Source organism: Stylophora pistillata, chromosome 3 (assembly GCF_964205215.1).
Source record: "Stylophora pistillata chromosome 3, jaStyPist1.2, whole genome shotgun sequence".
NCBI classification, from domain to species: Eukaryota; Metazoa; Cnidaria; class Anthozoa; order Scleractinia; family Pocilloporidae; genus Stylophora; species Stylophora pistillata.
Genome location: NC_142521.1, coordinates 43,098,521 through 43,116,924, shown reverse-complemented (window position 1 = coordinate 43,116,924; position 18,404 = coordinate 43,098,521). Strand labels below are relative to the sequence as shown.

At 37.5% G+C, this 18,404-nt stretch overlaps 1 protein-coding gene and 3 long non-coding RNA genes across 5 annotated transcripts; 2 read left to right on the top strand and 2 right to left on the bottom strand.

The window, feature by feature from the left end:
- The first annotated feature begins 264 nt into the window (after positions 1-264).
- On the top strand, positions 265-3,796 carry LOC148736221 (uncharacterized). Its single transcript, XR_015998526.1, has 4 exons — positions 265-405; positions 2,093-2,128; positions 3,219-3,290; positions 3,697-3,796. It is a non-coding gene; the product is annotated as an uncharacterized LOC148736221 (long non-coding RNA).
- Positions 3,797-6,505: 2,709 nt separating this feature from the next.
- On the bottom strand, positions 6,506-9,359 carry LOC148736220 (beta-1,3-galactosyltransferase 5-like). Its single transcript, XM_088754161.1, has one exon. The coding sequence runs from the start codon at positions 9,202-9,204 to the stop codon at positions 8,200-8,202; it is 1,005 nt and encodes a 334-aa protein (XP_088610287.1). The 5' UTR covers positions 9,205-9,359; the 3' UTR covers positions 6,506-8,199.
- A 17-nt stretch (positions 9,360-9,376) lies between these two features.
- Positions 9,377-12,641, bottom strand: LOC148736219 (uncharacterized). Of its 2 annotated transcripts, XR_015998986.1 has the most exons (5): positions 11,671-12,641; positions 11,031-11,110; positions 10,243-10,787; positions 9,999-10,073; positions 9,377-9,879 (listed from the first exon to the last, which is right to left on the bottom strand). It is a non-coding gene; the product is annotated as an uncharacterized LOC148736219 (long non-coding RNA). The 2 variants fall into 2 exon arrangements; XR_015998985.1 differs by having other exon boundaries at positions 9,377-10,073.
- A 1-nt stretch (position 12,642) lies between these two features.
- On the top strand, positions 12,643-17,071 carry LOC148736218 (uncharacterized). Its single transcript, XR_015998984.1, has 4 exons — positions 12,643-13,483; positions 15,179-15,214; positions 16,497-16,568; positions 16,972-17,071. It is a non-coding gene; the product is annotated as an uncharacterized LOC148736218 (long non-coding RNA).
- Positions 17,072-18,404: the final 1,333 nt, after the last annotated feature.

Sequence of the window (18,404 nt, the reverse complement as noted above, 5' to 3'; positions counted from 1 at the left end):
CATCGATCGAATGCGCACACAGTCTTCATATTTTCGCCCGCAATGTCATTCAAATTTTTACTTTGCCATCAAGGTCGTAGTTTTACATCTTAGATTTACCGGCTTCGTGCACGCCTTCAGCCTTATCTTTTTCTCCCTTCGATGTTTTTTTAATTTTTAACAAGCACAGCGTGTTCCAACTTGATGTGACAGCTTAGACTTAGTTATGGCTTAGAGAGGAAACCAGCAACTACAGCCACAATGGTACGCGTGTGTAGAGAATGGCAGTCGTTTTAGAAGTTGCTTAACGGGAATGTAGTGGAATACATCGCATAAACAATCCATTTCTGTTACATGATGACACATCTATGCTTTTGAAATGATACCGGTTGCTACGTTGTTTACAAGGCAAGAGTCGAGAGTCGGGTAAGTTCGTGACTAAATTCAGCTGAATTTTATAAGTTCACAGTCCAACTTATGTTACAAGTAAGCTAGTGCCACGTATTCTTATTACAGTATCATACATGCCAAGCAAAGGTTTTGATTACCCTCCTGTCCAAAGGAGTTTTGAGCGGAATTACGCGAAACAATTCCATGTTTGAATAAATTTGGCCCCAGCGTTTCATTATTCAATAACTATTTACAATCAGGCTTGTTTACTGGAGGTTTGAGATGGATCAAAAAACGAAGGCAGCTCCTATAAGGATTTGGGAAATTTTTCTTTATAAAGTTCCCTGTGAAATCTGTGTCACTACATTTCCGAAAGTAAAGATAACCCGTGATCTGACCTTGAACTGAGTTCGCTTGCAAACGAGGATACGTTCTTAATTTACTTTGATTTGGAGTCTGGCCCAGGTAAAACGCCGAATTTTTCTAGGACACGGAGAAGCTAATCAACTACTTTAACCAAGTACATCAAAAGATCGATTCTTAACTCTGTCATGTTGGTTCGTTCCGAAGATTACCTTTTTCTTGGATTAAAAATTAAAACTAATTTTAATAAGTAACTGGCGGGACTAAGCAACTATCATTATGCATTGTTTGCGGTATTATTTGTCTCCACATTTCTTATTCAATAAACAATTTAAAAAGAAAGCTCCTAACTGGTTCAAGACCTTTTCTTGTTATTTCCATAATATCAGGTAAATCTTAGTCAGTAGGGCTCAATGTTTTGTTCCTGTGAAAAGGTTATTCACGTGAAAAACGAGTGTAAGGGTGGCCCCTTATTTTTATTCAAGGTGAGAATTAAGTACAGTGATCTACGTATGCTGTTCGACGGTGAAACCAAAAGTTGACCTTTTCATTTGCCAAATATTGTTTATAAATTATTGTAATTCATTGTGAGGTCCAAACAATGTATGCAAGTTCAGAATCTCAACCACTGAACTTTATCATTTGGTTAGAGCCATTTGAAAGACAAATTACCAGATGAAGTAAAAGGAAAGAAACATAGAAGTGTAATGCCACATTAGCCATGATGCGTGGAGGTTATGATTTTGATGGATTTTCATTCATTTATCTCATGCATTATGAAGAATTGAAACAACTCAGAAGGCAGATATGTTTCTGTACTTTCCATTTCGTATTTATTCGCTCAGGAGAAAAGGCACAGAAATTTTAGCAATCTGTAGTAATTTAACCATATTGCATAACCAAGTTATAAAGGAAAAGAGCTTGAATATCCAGCCTAGGAGAGTTAGGAGATGACTTGGCTTAGTAAAAAATGTACTATCAAAAACCAGGTAATTGCCAAGTCAATTAGATATTGGAATTATCACAACCTTGGAAATATGTTAAGAGTTCATTTATAAATTTTAAAATAGGAAGAACATTGTTTATCCTGAGATCACTCTCTGCGCTGATCGGAAACATTGAAATCAAGTTTAAAATTCAGAAAAGGAGTATTTATGCACCCATTATCAACAGCTATTTTTTTATGAAAAGCAAGTAAAGCAAACAGAATCAACTTCTTAAAATAGTTTCCACTTGATCAAAGTTCAGGGTGATATTTAAAAAATTATACAGCACTCAATGGTTCCTTTTCACTCTCATTTAGATTTTTTCCTTATTTAGTGGTACCAGTGACTTGGCTAACATATTTGTTCTTTTGCAGAAATTCGGACAATTCCCCTGGAGCTTTATTCCAAAGGTTAGTATGATTGTCCCTTATTTTGTATCTATAGTTCAACTTGCTTATAATACTAAGACTCATAGCATTTATTGGAATTAAATTTACTGCAAATCTAAAGCTATCACTTGTAGAGGATCCATATACCTTGACTGGCCCCAAATTAAATGCTTTCTTCTTAGCTTGTTTAGGATACTGCTCTTAGACTTGCTGAGGATACTGGTCTTTGACTCACTGAGGATACTGGTCTTTGACTCGCTGAGGATACTGGTCTTTGACTCGCTGAGGATACTGGTCTTTGACTCGCTGAGGATACTGGTCTTTGACTCGCTTAGGATACTGGTCTTTGACTCGCTGAGGTTACTGGGCTTTGACTGGCTGAGGATACTGGGCTTTGACTCGCTGAGGATACTGGTCTTTGACTCGCTGAGGATACTGGACTTTGACTCACTGAGGATACTGGTCTTTGACTTGCTGAGGATACTGGACTTTGACTCGCTGAGGATACTGGGCTTTGACTCGCTGAGGATACTGGTCTTTGACTCGCTGAGGATACTGGTCTTTGACTCGCTGAGGATACTGGTCTTTGACTCGCTGAGGATACTGGGCTTTGACTTGCTGAGGATACTGGACTTTATAAGTCTGGCTCATTGAGAAGAAGTCTGGTTGACTCGCTGAGAATAATTCTGGTTGGCTCGCTGAGAACAAGTCTGGTTGGCTCACTGAGAATAATTCTGGTTGGCTCGCTGGGAATAAGTCTGGTTGGCTCGCTGGGAATAAGTTTGGTTGGCTCGCTGGGAATAAGTCTTGTTGGCTCGCTGGGAATAAGTCTGGTTGGCTCGTTAAGAATAATTCTGGTTGGCTCGCTGAGAATAAGTCTGGTTGGCTCGCTGAGAATAAGTCTGGTTGGCTCGCTGAGAATAAGTCTGGTTGGCTTGCTGAGAATAAGTCTAGTTGGCTCGCTGAGAACGAGTCTGGTTGACTCACTGAGATGTTTGGTATTGCTATAATAAAAAGTTATTTAAGCCAAAATTTCTGAAATAGGGTTAGTTGTAGTTTTTTGTCATTAGAAAGACATACTCCCACTTGTTTTTTGCTCTTTTTTCCCCAGTACAACTGTCTAATGGCAAGTGATGGATCTTTACATTGTAACAATGAAGCTGTGAATGAATAGAGGTGGCAGGTGTGAATGATTTAAATCCTATTGTGGAATTTTAAAGTAACATGGCCCACCTTTCCTCTCCCCCCCCCCCCCCCAAAAAAAAATAAATAAATAAATAACCAGAATACTAAATGCCAAGTTGTCAGCCCTTTCTCTTACAAGTTAGTTGATTTAGTTCATAACTTCCTCTCCTTTTTCTTTAATTCCCTTCCTTGCCATGGTTATAATCACTGCCATTTCTGGGTTTACCTTATTTATCATTTTTGGCCTAGAGTTCCTTCTTGTCTCTTGGAAGTCAAATCATCCATCTAGAAGGCCTTTTTTAGTTGAAGAGTGTTTCATCTTCCTATTACCCATGCCTGTCGTCTTAAATTGACTTTCACTCAAAATTCACACCTAACTCTTTGTATTTGTTTCTCTTCCACAGTTGATGACTGGGATGGGAATTCACAGAAATGCAAACCAATGATATTTATCATGTGTTAAATAAATAAATCTTGAATATTAATAAAAATCATCGAAATGTACTGGCTGACTTATGCAAAATAGTTATGGTAGCATGGGAAAAAATAGGGAGATAATAAGAACCATCTGACATCTGAATTAAATTAAGTAAGTTTAGATCCTAAAAGTGATTACAGTGAAGGAACAATGTCTGATTCAGTTAATAGCAAATCAGTTCTTGAAAATCTTGTAAGAAATAATAATGAATGCACAGGGTTTTCAATGAGGTTTTCAGTTTTTTGTATGACATGTATTTTTAACCCACAAAAAGGTCAAAATATGTGTATTGCCTATTGGTATCTAATGAAAGTCAAATCCCTCTAATTGAATATACTAAAACTGTAAATAGTACTACTTCTCTTGTCGTGGCCATCAGCGATATTCAATATTCAGACATTTTTCTATTAAAAACAACATGAACTATTGAAAAGTAATATTGCTTCAATCAACTGATTTGTGACAACTCCCCTTGGGTGAACATTTTGCAACAAACTTTGACTCGATATCAATAATAGATAAAAAATTCCCTTTCTCCTTGCAGTTAAAGGCAAGTGCATTATCTACTCATAGTTCATAAAAGCCTTGAAAGTCTTTGAAGATGCTTGAATTCAAAAATAACAAATTCAAGTTCCTGAAAGTACTTGAATTTGAGGACTAGAGCTTGATTTTTGCAATGCTTTTTCTTAGCAATTTTCAAGTAAAAAATTGCAGTACTCTAATAGAAAAGCTGAGAAATACTGTTAAATAATTTTAAACTTTCTTATGCAAACCTTTCCAAAAGAGGTCCTTCAATTTATCTAAAACTTGGCGAAGTCATTGAAAAGCCCTTCAATTTCAACCTTTAGCATCTGTAGGAACCTACTCCTATTATTTTGATTATTGTCTAGTACCATAACAACATTCATTACACTCCAGCAGGCAAAAATAAAAACAAGTAGACTTATTCATGATTGGAAATGAAAAAATTGCGTAACAACAGTAACAATGGCAATAGGGCAGTCTCCTAAAGATAACTCCAGATGTGCGATATAGAAAGCCCAAGTTCAAGCAGCTATGCGTCTACTTAAAGGGAAAAAAAGTCTAAAACAGCAAAATATGATGAAATATTCCTTGCATAATGAATATGAAATTTCAGCATTTAATTTTTATTTATCAAAATGTACATCTTTCATGGTTTTAATTTCTGGCTTCCCTCTTGTTGTGGAAAGATGAACTAACTTTAGTAATGGGATAGGATCCGATTCAAGATTTCAACTTAATTAATTAATTAATTAGTGCTACTTTATGTGCTGAAATTTATGCTAGAAGCTCTATAAAAATATCGGTTAAGGCCTTCCCTGCACTTTATAATCCCAAGAAAAAGAAAATAGAGATTACCATAACATATTGCAGCAAAATCCCAGCTTATCTTGAACCTAAAACTTTACCCTGGAAAAAAAAAAACTATACATCCGCGCATGCGCCAAGAGCAAAGTTTGGCACACGAGCCTTCTTTCGCAAAACGACTCTCGTTTCTAAAAACGAGTGTCGTTTCTACAAACGAGTCTCGTTTCTAAAAACGAGTCTCGTTTCTACAAACGAGTCTCGTTTCTACAAACGAGTGTCGTTTCTATTCACAAACAAACGAGTCTCGCTTTAAATCGTTTATCGAGTGACTTATAAATCGTGACGATTTAAAATCGACTGGTTTCCCAGAAACTGTGAGTGATCGTGATCCTTATTATCTATACGAATTTGAGTTCGTATTGCTACTTTACTTTCGAACCTTCACATGCAATTTTTTGTTTACTATCTATACAATTAGACAATTCTTAAAGGCTACTGTTGTGGAGTGCCTCTTTTAATGGGTACCTTCAGTTTGCACGATTGTTTAGCTGTATGATGGGAAAATTTTAGTGATAATTATTGTCTGGGGACCAAATCATTTGGCGTTCAACAAACTGAACAGACGGGAAAGTAGGGAGGTATTAAGAGTAGAAGTAAGCATTAAGCCATATCTATGCAAATCAAGTCCAGATGCAAATTTACTTTTTTTCTTGATTGAACAACAAGCAAGAGCAATTTTCTGATTGACAGTTTAAGTGAAGCAAATCGGACACGCACGATACGTTACCATAATTATGACGCCGTTTTCAAATTTTATTCTAAATGTAACTTACAAGGTGTGGCGCACTCTGATTGCGTTGCATCATGGTCGTAAAACAAAAGTTGAGTCGTTTGCATTCGGTCGAGTGAACATCTTTGGTGGCGTGAATATACGTAGAGCGTACTCAGGATTTACCATCTGTTGCCGTTCTTTCGAAAGAATTATGGACCTGCGCGACTCCTGTCATCCTCCGTGATGAATTCGTTCTTGGGAGGTAACTGACGAAATTCAGAAAGAATCGAAACTGCAGTCTTGCCTAAGTATCTACACAAATAGCAGCTTTTACAAACAGCCGATGGCTCTGTGAACAATATCAAATGCAGAAATTACATTTCTAGACGCGAATTATTTAACGAGAATCGACCATTGACACGCAAACGCATTGCAAAGGGACAGAGACCCTCCAATACACGAATTTTTTTCCACCAAGCGTAAATACGGGATTCTTAAACGGAGAAGCCATACGCCTCCTAAGAACGACTTTCTCGCGCTCCACGTTTAACAAAAGCGTACGGAGTTTTCAAAATAGAGGATAACTTGATGAGGGTTTTGAGAGACGAATCTCCGGGGCTATTTTCTGTGGGGTAAAAAGTATACTTACAAACAAAGGAAATAGCACGTATGATGCACGATCCTTCGCAGTAAATAGCGCTATTTATGCAATAGCGAAATTCGGACCTGAATAAAAAAAAATCAGGCCTGTACGGGATTCGAACCACTAACCTCTGCGATACTAATGCAGCGCTCTACCAATTGAGCTAACAAGCCAACTGGGAGCAGGCCGTTCAGTTGCTTCGTAATAAACCCGTGATGATAAAACAGATACAATGAATATATGAAGTTCATATATGATCCCGTGCAGGCCTGATTTTTTTCAGGCCTGATTTTCGCTATTGCATAAATAGCGCTATCTACTGCGAAGGATCGTGCATCATACGTATTTAATACGACAAATATATGAACTTCATATGTTCATTGTAACCAAAGGAAATAGCACTTGCGCAGAGGAAAATATTGCTTTTTGTTATACATTCTCATCCGGGTTTGCCAAACCTCAGGAATATTCAGATGGGGAAATAACACCATAAAGCCAACCCTTGCTATCACATCGGAAAGGAAAGTCATTAAAATATTTTCTGCTAAGAGCTAAACTTTGAGGGCAGAAGATTTTACAAGAGGTCTTAAAAGCGCTTGCAAATGGCAGAAGTCGCACAGTTCTATCAACGCCTTTCCCGCCTACCGGTGTGTCGCCTTGCGCAAGGTAGAATATATATTTGACAAGTGACTCTTTTCATCGGTTCTGTCCTCGTGTACCGGTTCACAAGAGCCGATACAAAAGACCGAACAATACACAGCAGCTAACCAATGACTCCTAAACAAAGAAAGAACAATGGTAATTCCCTTGTGAACCGGTAAACCAGGACAGAACCCTTTTCATCGCTCTTGATGTCAACTGTCCTTCATGCAATGATCAAGATAGTGGATTTACCATACAATACCTACGATTACTTTATTTGCTTTAATTTAGGAAAGTAGAAAGCTATGAACAGCTGCACTCATGATAACTTATACCGGTAAAATATTGTAGCATCAGATACCCTTAAACCCAAATAGCATACGTTGGAGAGAGATTAGGGACCTTCAGCAACCACGACGGCGACGGCAACGAGGACGTGGGAAAACAAGAGATCTAATTGGCAGTACAATAGCTCAGCACGTGCATTTTGAAACTTTGTACATTTCTTAGCCGTCCTCTGCAAAACAGAAACGTGAAATCGCCAAACTTTGCGTCGTCTGCCAACCGAAACCGCAACGGCAAATATTTTAGCTTCCATTTGGAACTCAAAGGCTACTTTATACGTCATACTGAAGTTGAGCTGTGGCGCCGTATGAGACAATAAACTCGTGCAGCTATTTTTGAAATTCAAATTAAGAGTAGAAATTCATTTTTTAATCCAAGTCTTCCTTGGCGTTGCCGTTCTGACTGCTTAAGGTCCCTATTCATTCGAAAAGAACTCGAGCAACATCAAAATGAGCGACACGCTTGAGATGCTCTAACGCAAACTGCGACAGACGTCCCTCGGTATCTGCTGCTAATATCGACAGATATATGACTTGCTCTGATACTCAATCTCATTTTGAGTAAATATTGTGACATTCAGTACCCTAATTTTGATAGTTGTCTTTTAAAGCAACGCATATTCAAAATTAAAAAGCTGTAAATAAGCTACGCTAAAACAGGTAACGGATAAAACCGTATGTATTAACCACGCCATTGAACTACTCATGGAAAATGGTTGAATTAAACATTTTCAGTTGGCACTCTTCTCCAACATCATGTCTGACTAAAGTATCCATTGTTGGAACACAAACAGATCCACGTGGATGCCACACTTCAAAACCTCTATGATTTGTAATACTTATCCCGTTCTTACTCGCTAGCATGCCAACGTAAACATCGTCCAGTCGAAAGAACGGCAAATAAGAGAACGTGTCAACAAAAGCAGTTACAACATCGTGCGATAAAATATATCCAAAGCCAGGACAAAAATCCGGATATCTCGTCTCGTTATATTCCTCGTAAGTAACCATCCATTTACCTTTCCTATGAGGGCCCATGTTCGCATAATGACAGCCAGCGTAAAGCTTTTTCTTCGGCGTGGTGGTCGCTCTTAAGAAGAAGAGGACTCTTGGAATATGCACAAACACGTCGTCATCTATCTTCAAAAGAAACGAGAAATTGCAATACCTTACGGCCCATTCGAAGCCCATTTGTATCTTTCGGGTTTGATTCCAGTAGTGGTCGTAATAGTTTGCACGCACAAGGTCTTTATGAGTTTCATCTTCCTCTAGCAACAAGTTTGACACTCCTTCTTCCCGTGTTTGAGCGACCAGAAAAACTGTTGTCCATCGTGGTCTGAAGGCTCTTTCGAAAGCCCATGTCTTGCGAATGTTATTCCTTCTTTTGTGATTACCGGGAGCAGATGAGATAATTATTAGAAGATCGTAATGTTGCATACAAGATCTCCTGGTTATAAGAAATGTTTTGTGACACATTTGAGAAGTAGGAGTTGTTGTGGAGCTTGAGGGTTTTGCATTAGAGTTTGAAGGATCAATTTTCAGCTGCAACTGTCTACCATCATCTAATTCTTCAGCTGCTTCTTCACGAACGATGTCTGGCAAGAAAGAACCCGTGTTCCATATAAAACCTAGCTGAAAAGATACACAAGCTGTCAGCAAAAGGACTAAAATCCACAAAGTCTTTTTTACCCGTTTTCTGATCATTGTTTTCCGTTGCCAAGAAGCTAACTGAAGAGGTTATTGACTACAGCGCAGCCGAATATGCAAATTAAGTCGACAGGTCGAGGGCATTTTGTGTGCGCATGCGTCACTGTGGTCTTCCGTGTGCTGATTTGGCGCTAAAGGGTGCTTTGTTTACACTTTTTCCACAACTAGATTCTTTCCCTGTTCCAAATAGGAGATTTCCCTCTTTTGGTAACTTCTATGTTTATGGGCACATCCCTCATGCTCCAAAACCTCTATCCTTTTTTCTACCAGCAAAATCTAGCAACAACTATCCCATTGAGTACATTTTCTTTGAAAGTATTTTTACATGTTGTCATTTTTCTTCTCCACACCTGCAAAATGACAGCGAAAAAAAGAGGACAGATTGAAAAATATTGATCACCAGTGGATTAAAAGTGTGGCACGTATATTGTACATGTTAATGAAACTTGTAATCCTTGAGTACAGGTATTTCTGCATGGTGTATGCAGTAGAGATATAGCTATACTATGATATGCATACCCTAGCCAGTAAGTGACTTGACAGATCTCATTTCTTGCAGTAAACCAGGAAGGTGGCATAACATAATGTGTATGTAAGGTGTTATGGGATTTGCTTTGGCTTATTCAGGCCCTCTAATTTCAAACTGCAAAGCAGAAGAGCCCATTCTTTTACCTACAGTAAATATAATAAATATATGTAACTACATAGAAATAAATATTTCAGTGAGAATGTATAATTGCAGCTGACACTGAAATTAGTCTGTCTGAATATAGTGACGGCCATATTATTACCTAGCTTAGGAGATCCTGGCCATCTTTCTCAGACGGACTCCAACTTCCAAATATTTCATAAAGTTCTTTGAAATCCTGTACATAATAAACAGATGCATGATATTTCAAAAAATAAATAAATAAACAAATAACTTAATAAAAAAAGCAGGTAACAAGTTGAAATTCATACAAAATTTAGGAGCAAATCAACTCAAAACAGTATAATTGTACTTAATTTCCACAATTTGGTCAGCTGTTCACAAACCTCAGGAGGTAGAAAGAATTTAGAGGGGAGGCTTGTTAACAGTTTCTTCTTTTCATTTCCCTTAAGAGATGTCCAGTCTAAATTTCCTTGTTTGGCTGTCCAAATTCACAGGGATACACTACACACTCTAACAGCTTCAAGGAATGTTTTCAGATGTATTCCCCTCTGGTCTTTGCTTGATTTCTTGAAATCATCTTTCAAAGTAGCAACAAAATCTATTCTTTATGTTCATAATAAATGAACAAGAAATTAAAGCAAACTGCTGTTGTTCAAATTTTCTTTAAATTACACTGTAGACTTTACACAACAGGCAAATCTTTTTTATCTTTATTTCATTTACCTCATCCCAGTCAATAACTTCATAGATAATACCCTTCTCTAGAATATCTGTAATCTGCAGAAATATGTGGAGCTCATCAATCATGACCCTTTCAATCGGTATGTCAAAAAGAGGCTGTGCATGGCATCTGAGATCCTTATACCATCCAGGGTTTAAATTGCATTTCAATTTCAAGAAAAAAGTCAAAGGCTAGGTGAAGTCATTCCTGTAAGATATTAAAAATTAAATATTAATGAGTGTTGCAGTTGTTGAGGCCCATATGGTAATTGTGTGAATGGCTACAACCAGTGATTGAGAATTTATTGTGTAAGTAAGTATTTACTGATAAAATTGTATTTAGTTTTTGTTGTTATGTATATCATCTTTTTAAGTAAATTATGTATTGTTACTGAAAAGCCCCACCAGGGAAGTGTCAATAAAGTTATTGTATTTGACTCACAGATGTTACCTTTCTTCATTGCTACATGTACACCAAACACATGAATGTTTACACGTGGCAGCCTTCATACCCATACAGAGTAGAAGAAACTGGAGGAAAAAAAAGATATATGGAACAGTAAATAATTAATTTTTACTGAGAATGCCTTAAATTGAACTTGAAAAACTTACATTGCAATATTAATAACATTATTTTTATTTAAACAATTTTTTACCTTTTTTCTATGCTTGAATTAATGATGAAGTGATTGATAATTTATAATGAAAAGTGAACCATAATTATAATATCTGGCTTTTTAAGAGGGTACAGGTAAAAAAAGCATAAACCACATACATGTATGTGCTCTTCTCAAAAAAAGGTGGTTAGAAAATAGTTATGTCTGGATTTGTTAACCCTCTAGTCACCACAAAGATAGAGCTGGGTTTTCAGTTGCTTTCCATCAACTCTAGGACTTTTTCTTTTGAGAGGGAGTTAACTTCAATGATAGTTTGGGGGCTGGTTCTTAAAGTATCTTAGTCCTCCTTACACTTAATCACTGAGGTTGTATGATTTCCTGGACAAATTAAAGGTAAACAAGGATTATTTTGTAAAAAATGGCATTCCCTTCATAAGAGATATATGCTGCCAAATTTGCACATAAATATATTACCTGAACTAGACACGACAGCCTGGCCATCATCCAAAAGTGAGAATGAAAAAACAAGGCCACTGTTGTGGGTTAAAGCAGCCCCATCCCCACTGAGCTTGACCTTGTGAAAGAACATTAAACTAGTCTTTAAGTAACATCTTCCTCGGATTAACAGTGGAAATATCAAATGAATTTTTTAATGGAAATAAAATCAAAAGATATGGTAACATTGAAAGTACCTTGAAGACTTTATCCTCGGGAGCTTCAATGTTATTGGCTTCAATCTATTTCGATCGGTTTTTTCTATTTCTGTATTTATCATGGGTTAGGTAACCCTTTCTTTGGGGCGTTGCATGGTATGTTGTTACAGTTGCTTCATTAGCGGTAGGCTACGTACAATATTCGAGGTGTTGTCTTTTATGTTCGCGTCTTACGACCGTCCCCACAACCTCAATATTAATTACCCAATGACTAGGGATTGTGACTTTCTCTTAGAAGTAGTTCTTTGCATATACGAACATAGCTTAGATTGTCTTGTGAGGTGGTTTTTCTTGCTTTATTATTTTTTTTTTTTTTACATTTGCAAGTTTTCATTTCGTTGATGTACCGTTCCTATCAATTTTGTTGATGAAGGCATAATAAAGAGGGTCGCCTACGGCTCGTGTTGACACACCCCAGTTGTGGTTAGTTATTGAATTATTATAACTGTTTTATATTCGTTTGAGCGGGGTAGCGAATTAGAATATAACTTTCTTTCTGTTGTGTCTGTGCCGCGTGGGTCTTTCCTCGCGAAGAAGCATGTGAACACGTGCATTCATTCAAGTTTTCCGCCAATTGCGCGTGCTTCGCGCGAGTACAGTCGGCATTGCCGATCTTTATTCAAATTACAATCGATCGGTAACTGTCGGCCGATCTCCGCCGATCAGGTCAGCATTTGGTCGGAAAAATAACGTGAAGTACTGGGAACAAGGCAGGAAATTTGAAAGAAAAACAAATATGGCGGCTGTAGTTGAAGAAATGTGGCTATCGAAACACGCTTTCTCGAGCTCTTTCTTTGCGAGGAAAAACCCACGCGGCACAGACACAACAGAAAGAAAGTTAAAAAAACCACAATTTACTCTGGTTCCCGCTTTGAAAGGTTTTGATGGCTTTAAAGAGGGATAAAAGGCCTAAATATTTCGAGTGCTGCCCACAGCAGGATCGACTCTGTTTTAGTGAGGCTTGGCTAGTGAGATGTTCCAGGCGGGGATTCCATACGATTTCAGGCATGGAATGGCTGTTTTTAAGGGTTAAAAACCACAACTAGGGGCAGATGTGAGAACAGTGCGAGGGAAGAACCGTATTTTCGAGGTGATTGACATTTATTTTCAGGTGCTGCCCGTAAGAAAAGGGTCAGTGTCTCGATTTTATTCCTGCCTTAACTTACCCACATCGATCGAATGCGCACACAGTCTTCATATTTTCGCCCGCAATGTCATTCAAATTTTTACTTTGCCATCAAGGTCGTAGTTTTACATCTTAGATTTACCGGCTTCGTGCACGCCTTCAGCCTTATCTTTTTCTCCCTTCGATGTTTTTTTAATTTTTAACAAGCACAGCGTGTTCCAACTTGATGTGACAGCTTAGACTTAGTTATGGCTTAGAGAGGAAACCAGCAACTACAGCCACAATGGTACGCGTGTGTAGAGAATGGCAGTCGTTTTAGAAGTTGCTTAACGGGAATGTAGTGGAATACATCGCATAAACAATCCATTTCTGTTACATGATGACACATCTATGCTTTTGAAATGATACCGGTTGCTACGTTGTTTACAAGGCAAGAGTCGAGAGTCGGGTAAGTTCGTGACTAAATTCAGCTGAATTTTATAAGTTCACAGTCCAACTTATGTTACAAGTAAGCTAGTGCCACGTATTCTTATTACAGTATCATACATGCCAAGCAAAGGTTTTGATTACCCTCCTGTCCAAAGGGGTTTTGAGCGGAATTACGCGAAACAATTCCATGTTTGAATAAATTTGGCCCCAGCGTTTCATTATTCAATAACTATTTACAATCAGGCTTGTTTACTGGAGGTTTGAGATGGATCAAAAAACGAAGGCAGCTCCTATAAGGATTTGGGAAATTTTTCTTTATAAAGTTCCCTGTGAAATCTGTGTCACTACATTTCCGAAAGTAAAGATAACCCGTGATCTGACCTTGAACTGAGTTCGCTTGCAAACGAGGATACGTTCTTAATTTACTTTGATTTGGAGTCTGGCCCAGTTAAAACGCCGAATTTTTCTAGGACACGGAGAAGCTAATCAACTACTTTAACCAAGTACATCAAAAGATCGATTCTTAACTCTGTCATGTTGGTTCGTTCCGAAGATTACCTTTTTCTTGGATTAAAAATTAAAACTAATTTTAATAAGTAACTGGCGGGACCAAGCAACTATCATTATGCATTGTTTGCGGTATTATTTGTCTCCACATTTCTTATTCAATAAACAATTTAAAAAGAAAGCTCCTAACTGGTTCAAGACCTTTTCTTGTTATTTCCATAATATTAGGTAAATCTTAGTCAGTAGGGCTCAATGTTTTGTTCCTGTGAAAAGGTTATTCACGTGAAAAACGAGTGTAAGGGTGGCCCCTTATTTTTATTCAAGGTGAGAATTAAGTACAGTGATCTACGTAAGTACGTATGCTGTTCGACGGTGAAACCAAAAGTTGACCTTTTCATTTGCCAAATATTGTTTATAAATTATTGTAATTCATTGTGAGGTCCAAACAATGTATGCAAGTTCAGAATCTCAACCACTGAACTTTATCATTTGGTTAGAGCCATTTGAAAGACAAATTACCAGATGAAGTAAAAGGAAAGAAACATAGAAGTGTAATGCCACATTAGCCATGATGCGTGGAGGTTATGATTTTGATGGATTTTCATTCATTTATCTCATGCATTATGAAGAATTGAAACAACTCAGAAGGCAGATATGTTTCTGTACTTTCCATTTCGTATTTATTCGCTCAGGAGAAAAGGCACAGAAATTTTAGCAATCTGTAGTAATTTAACCATATTGCATAACCAAGTTATAAAGGAAAAGAGCTTGAATATCCAACCTAGGAGAGTTAGGAGATGACTTGGCTTAGTAAAAAATGTACTATCAAAAACCAGGTAATTGCCAAGTCAATTAGATATTGGAATTATCACAACCTTGGAAATATGTTAAGAGTTCATTTATAAATTTTAAAATAGGAAGAACATTGTTTATCCTGAGATCACTCTCTCCGCTGATCGGAAACATTGAAATCAAGTTTAAAATTCAGAAAAGGAGTATTTATGCACCCATTATCAACAGCTATTTTTTTATGAAAAGCAAGTAAAGCAAACAGAATCAACTTCTTAAAATAGTTTCCACTTGATCAAAGTTCAGGATGATATTTAAAAAATTATACAGCACTCAATGGTTCCTTTTCACTCTCATTTAGATTTTTTCCTTATTTAGTGGTACCAGTGACTTGGCTAACATATTTGTTCTTTTGCAGAAATTCGGACAATTCCCCTGGAGCTTTATTCCAAAGGTTAGTATGATTGTCCCTTATTTTGTATCTATAGTTCAACTTGCTTATAATACTAAGACTCATAGCATTTATTGGAATTAAATTTGCTGCAAATCTAAAGCTATCACTTGTAGAGGATCCATATACCTTGACTGGCCCCAAATTAAATGCTTTCTTCTTAGCTTGTTTAGGATACTGCTCTTAGACTTGCTGAGGATACTGGTCTTTGACTCACTGAGGATACTGGTCTTTGACTCGCTGAGGATACTGGTCTTTGACTCGCTGAGGATACTGGTCTTTGACTCGCTGAGGTTACTGGGCTTTGACTCGCTGAGGATACTGGTCTTTGACTGGCTGAGGATACTGGACTTTGACTTGCTGAGGATACTGGGCTTTGACTCGCTGAGGATACTGGTCTTTGACTGGCTGAGGATACTGGGCTTTGACTCGCTGAAGATACTGGTCTTTGACTCGCTGAGGATACTGGACTTTGACTCGCTGAGGATACTGGGCTTTGACTCGCTGAGGATACCGGGCTTTGACTCGCTGAGGATACTGGTCTTTGACTGGCTGAGGATACTGGGCTTTGACTCGCTGAGGATACTGGTCTTTGACTCGCTGAGGATACTGGACTTTGACTCGCTGAGGATACTGGTCTTTGACTTGCTGAGGATACTGGACTTTGACTCGCTGAGGATACTGGGCTTTGACTCGCTGAGGATACTGGTCTTTGACTCGCTGAGGATACTGGTCTTTGACTCGCTGAGGATACTGGTCTTTGACTCGCTGAGGATACTGGGCTTTGACTTGCTGAGGATACTGGACTTTATAAATCTGGGTCATTGAGAAGAAGTCTGGTTGACTCGCTGAGAATAATTCTGGTTGGCTCGCTGAGAACAAGTCTGGTTGGCTCACTGAGAATAATTCTGGTTGGCTCGCTGGGAATAAGTCTGGTTGGCTCGCTGGGAATAAGTTTGGTTGGCTCGCTGGGAATAAGTCTTGTTGGCTCGCTGGGAATAAGTCTGGTTGGCTCGCTAAGAATAATTCTGGTTGGCTCGCTGAGAATAAGTCTGGTTGGCTCGCTGAGAATAAGTCTGGTTGGCTCGCTGAGAATAAGTCTGGTTGGCTTGCTGAGAATAAGTCTAGTTGGCTCGCTGAGAACAAGTCTGGTTGACTCACTGAGATGTTTGGTATTGCTATAATAAAAAATTATTTAAGCCAAAATTTCTGAAATAGGGTTAGTTGTAGTTTTTTGTCATTAGAAAGACATACTCCCACTTGTTTTTTGCTCTTTTTTCCCCAGTACAACTGTCTAATGGCAAGTGATGGATCTTTACATTGTAACAATGAAGCTGTGAATGAATAGAGGTGGCAGGTGTGAATGATTTAAATCCTATTGTGGAATTTTAAAGTAACATGGCCCACCTTTCCTCTCCCCCCCCCCCCCAAAAAAAATAAATAAATAAATAACCAGAATACTAAATGCCAAGTTGTCAGCCCTTTCTCTTACAAGTTAGTTGATTTAGTTCATAACTTCCTCTCCTTTTTCTTTAATTCCCTTCCTTGCCATGGTTATAATCACTGCCATTTCTGGGTTTACCTTATTTATCATTTTTGGCCTAGAGTTCCTTCTTGTCTCTTGGAAGTCAAATCATCCATCTAGAAGGCCTTTTTTAGTTGAAGAGTGTTTCATCTTCCTATTACCCATGCCTGTCGTCTTAAATTGACTTTCACTCAAAATTCACACCTAACTCTTTGTATTTGTTTCTCTTCCACAGTTGATGACTGGGATGGGAATTCACAGAAATGCAAACCAATGATATTTATCATGTGTTAAATAAATAAATCTTGAATATTAATAAAAATCATCGAAATGTACTGGCTGACTTATGCAAAATAGTTATGGTAGCATGGGAAAAAATAGGGAGATAATAAGAACCATCTGACATCTGAATTAAATTAAGTAAGTTTAGATCCTAAAAGTGATTACAGTGAAGGAACAATGTCTGATTCAGTTAATAGCAAATCAGTTCTTGAAAATCTTGTAAGAAATAATAATGAATGCACAGGGTTTTCAATGAGGTTTTCAGTTTTTTGTATGACATGTATTTTTAACCCACAAAAAGGTCAAAATATGTGTATTGCCTATTGGTATCTAATGAAAGTCAAATCCCTCTAATTGAATATACTAAAACTGTAAATAGTACTACTTCTCTTGTCGTGGCCATCAGCGATATTCAATATTCAGACATTTTTCTATTAAAAACAACATGAACTATTGAAAAGTAATATTGCTTCAATCAACTGATTTGTGACAACTCCCCTTGGGTGAACATTTTGCAACAAACTTTGACTCGATATCAATAATAGATAAAAAATTCCCTTTCTCCTTGCAGTTAAAGGCAAGTGCATTACCTACTCATAGTTCATAAAAGCCTTGAAAGTCTTTGAAGATGCTTGAATTCAAAAATAACAAATTCAAGTTCCTGAAAGTACTTGAATTTGAGGACTAGAGCTTGATTTTTGCAATGCTTTTTCTTAGCAATTTTCAAGTAAAAAATTGCAGTACTCTAATAGAAAAGCTGAGAAATACTGTTAAATAATTTTAAACTTTCTTATGCAAACCTTTCCAAAAGAGGTCCTTCAATTTATCTAAAACTTGGCGAAGTCATTGAAAAGCCCTTCAATTTCAACCTTTAGCATCTGTAGGAACCTACTCCTATTATTTTGATTATTGTCTAGTACCATAACAACATTCATTACACTCCAGCAGGCAAAAATAAAAACAAGTAGACTTATTCATGATTGGAAATGAAAAAATTGCGTAACGACAGTAACAATGGCAATAGGGCAGTCTCCTAAAGATAACTCCAGATGTGCGATATAGAAAGCCCAAGTTCAAGCAGCTATGCGTCTACTTAAAGGGAAAAAAAGTCTAAAACAGCAAAATATGATGAAATATTCCTTGCATAATGAATATGAAATTTCAGCATTTAATTTTTATTTATCAAAATGTACATCTTTCATGGTTTTAATTTCTGGCTTCCCTCTTGTTGTGGAAAGATGAACTAACTTTAGTAATGGGATAGGATCCGATTCAAGATTTCAACTTAATTAATTAATTAGTGCTACTTTATGTGCTGAAATTTATGCTAGAAGCTCTATAAAATTATCGGTTAAGGCCTTCCCTGCACTTTATAATCCCAAGAAA

Bases quoted from the DNA above. Each gene is read 5' to 3' on its own strand.
- LOC148736220 (XM_088754161.1), bottom strand. From the start codon at position 9,204: ATGATCAGAAAACGGGTAAAAAAGACTTTGTGGATTTTAGTCCTTTTG.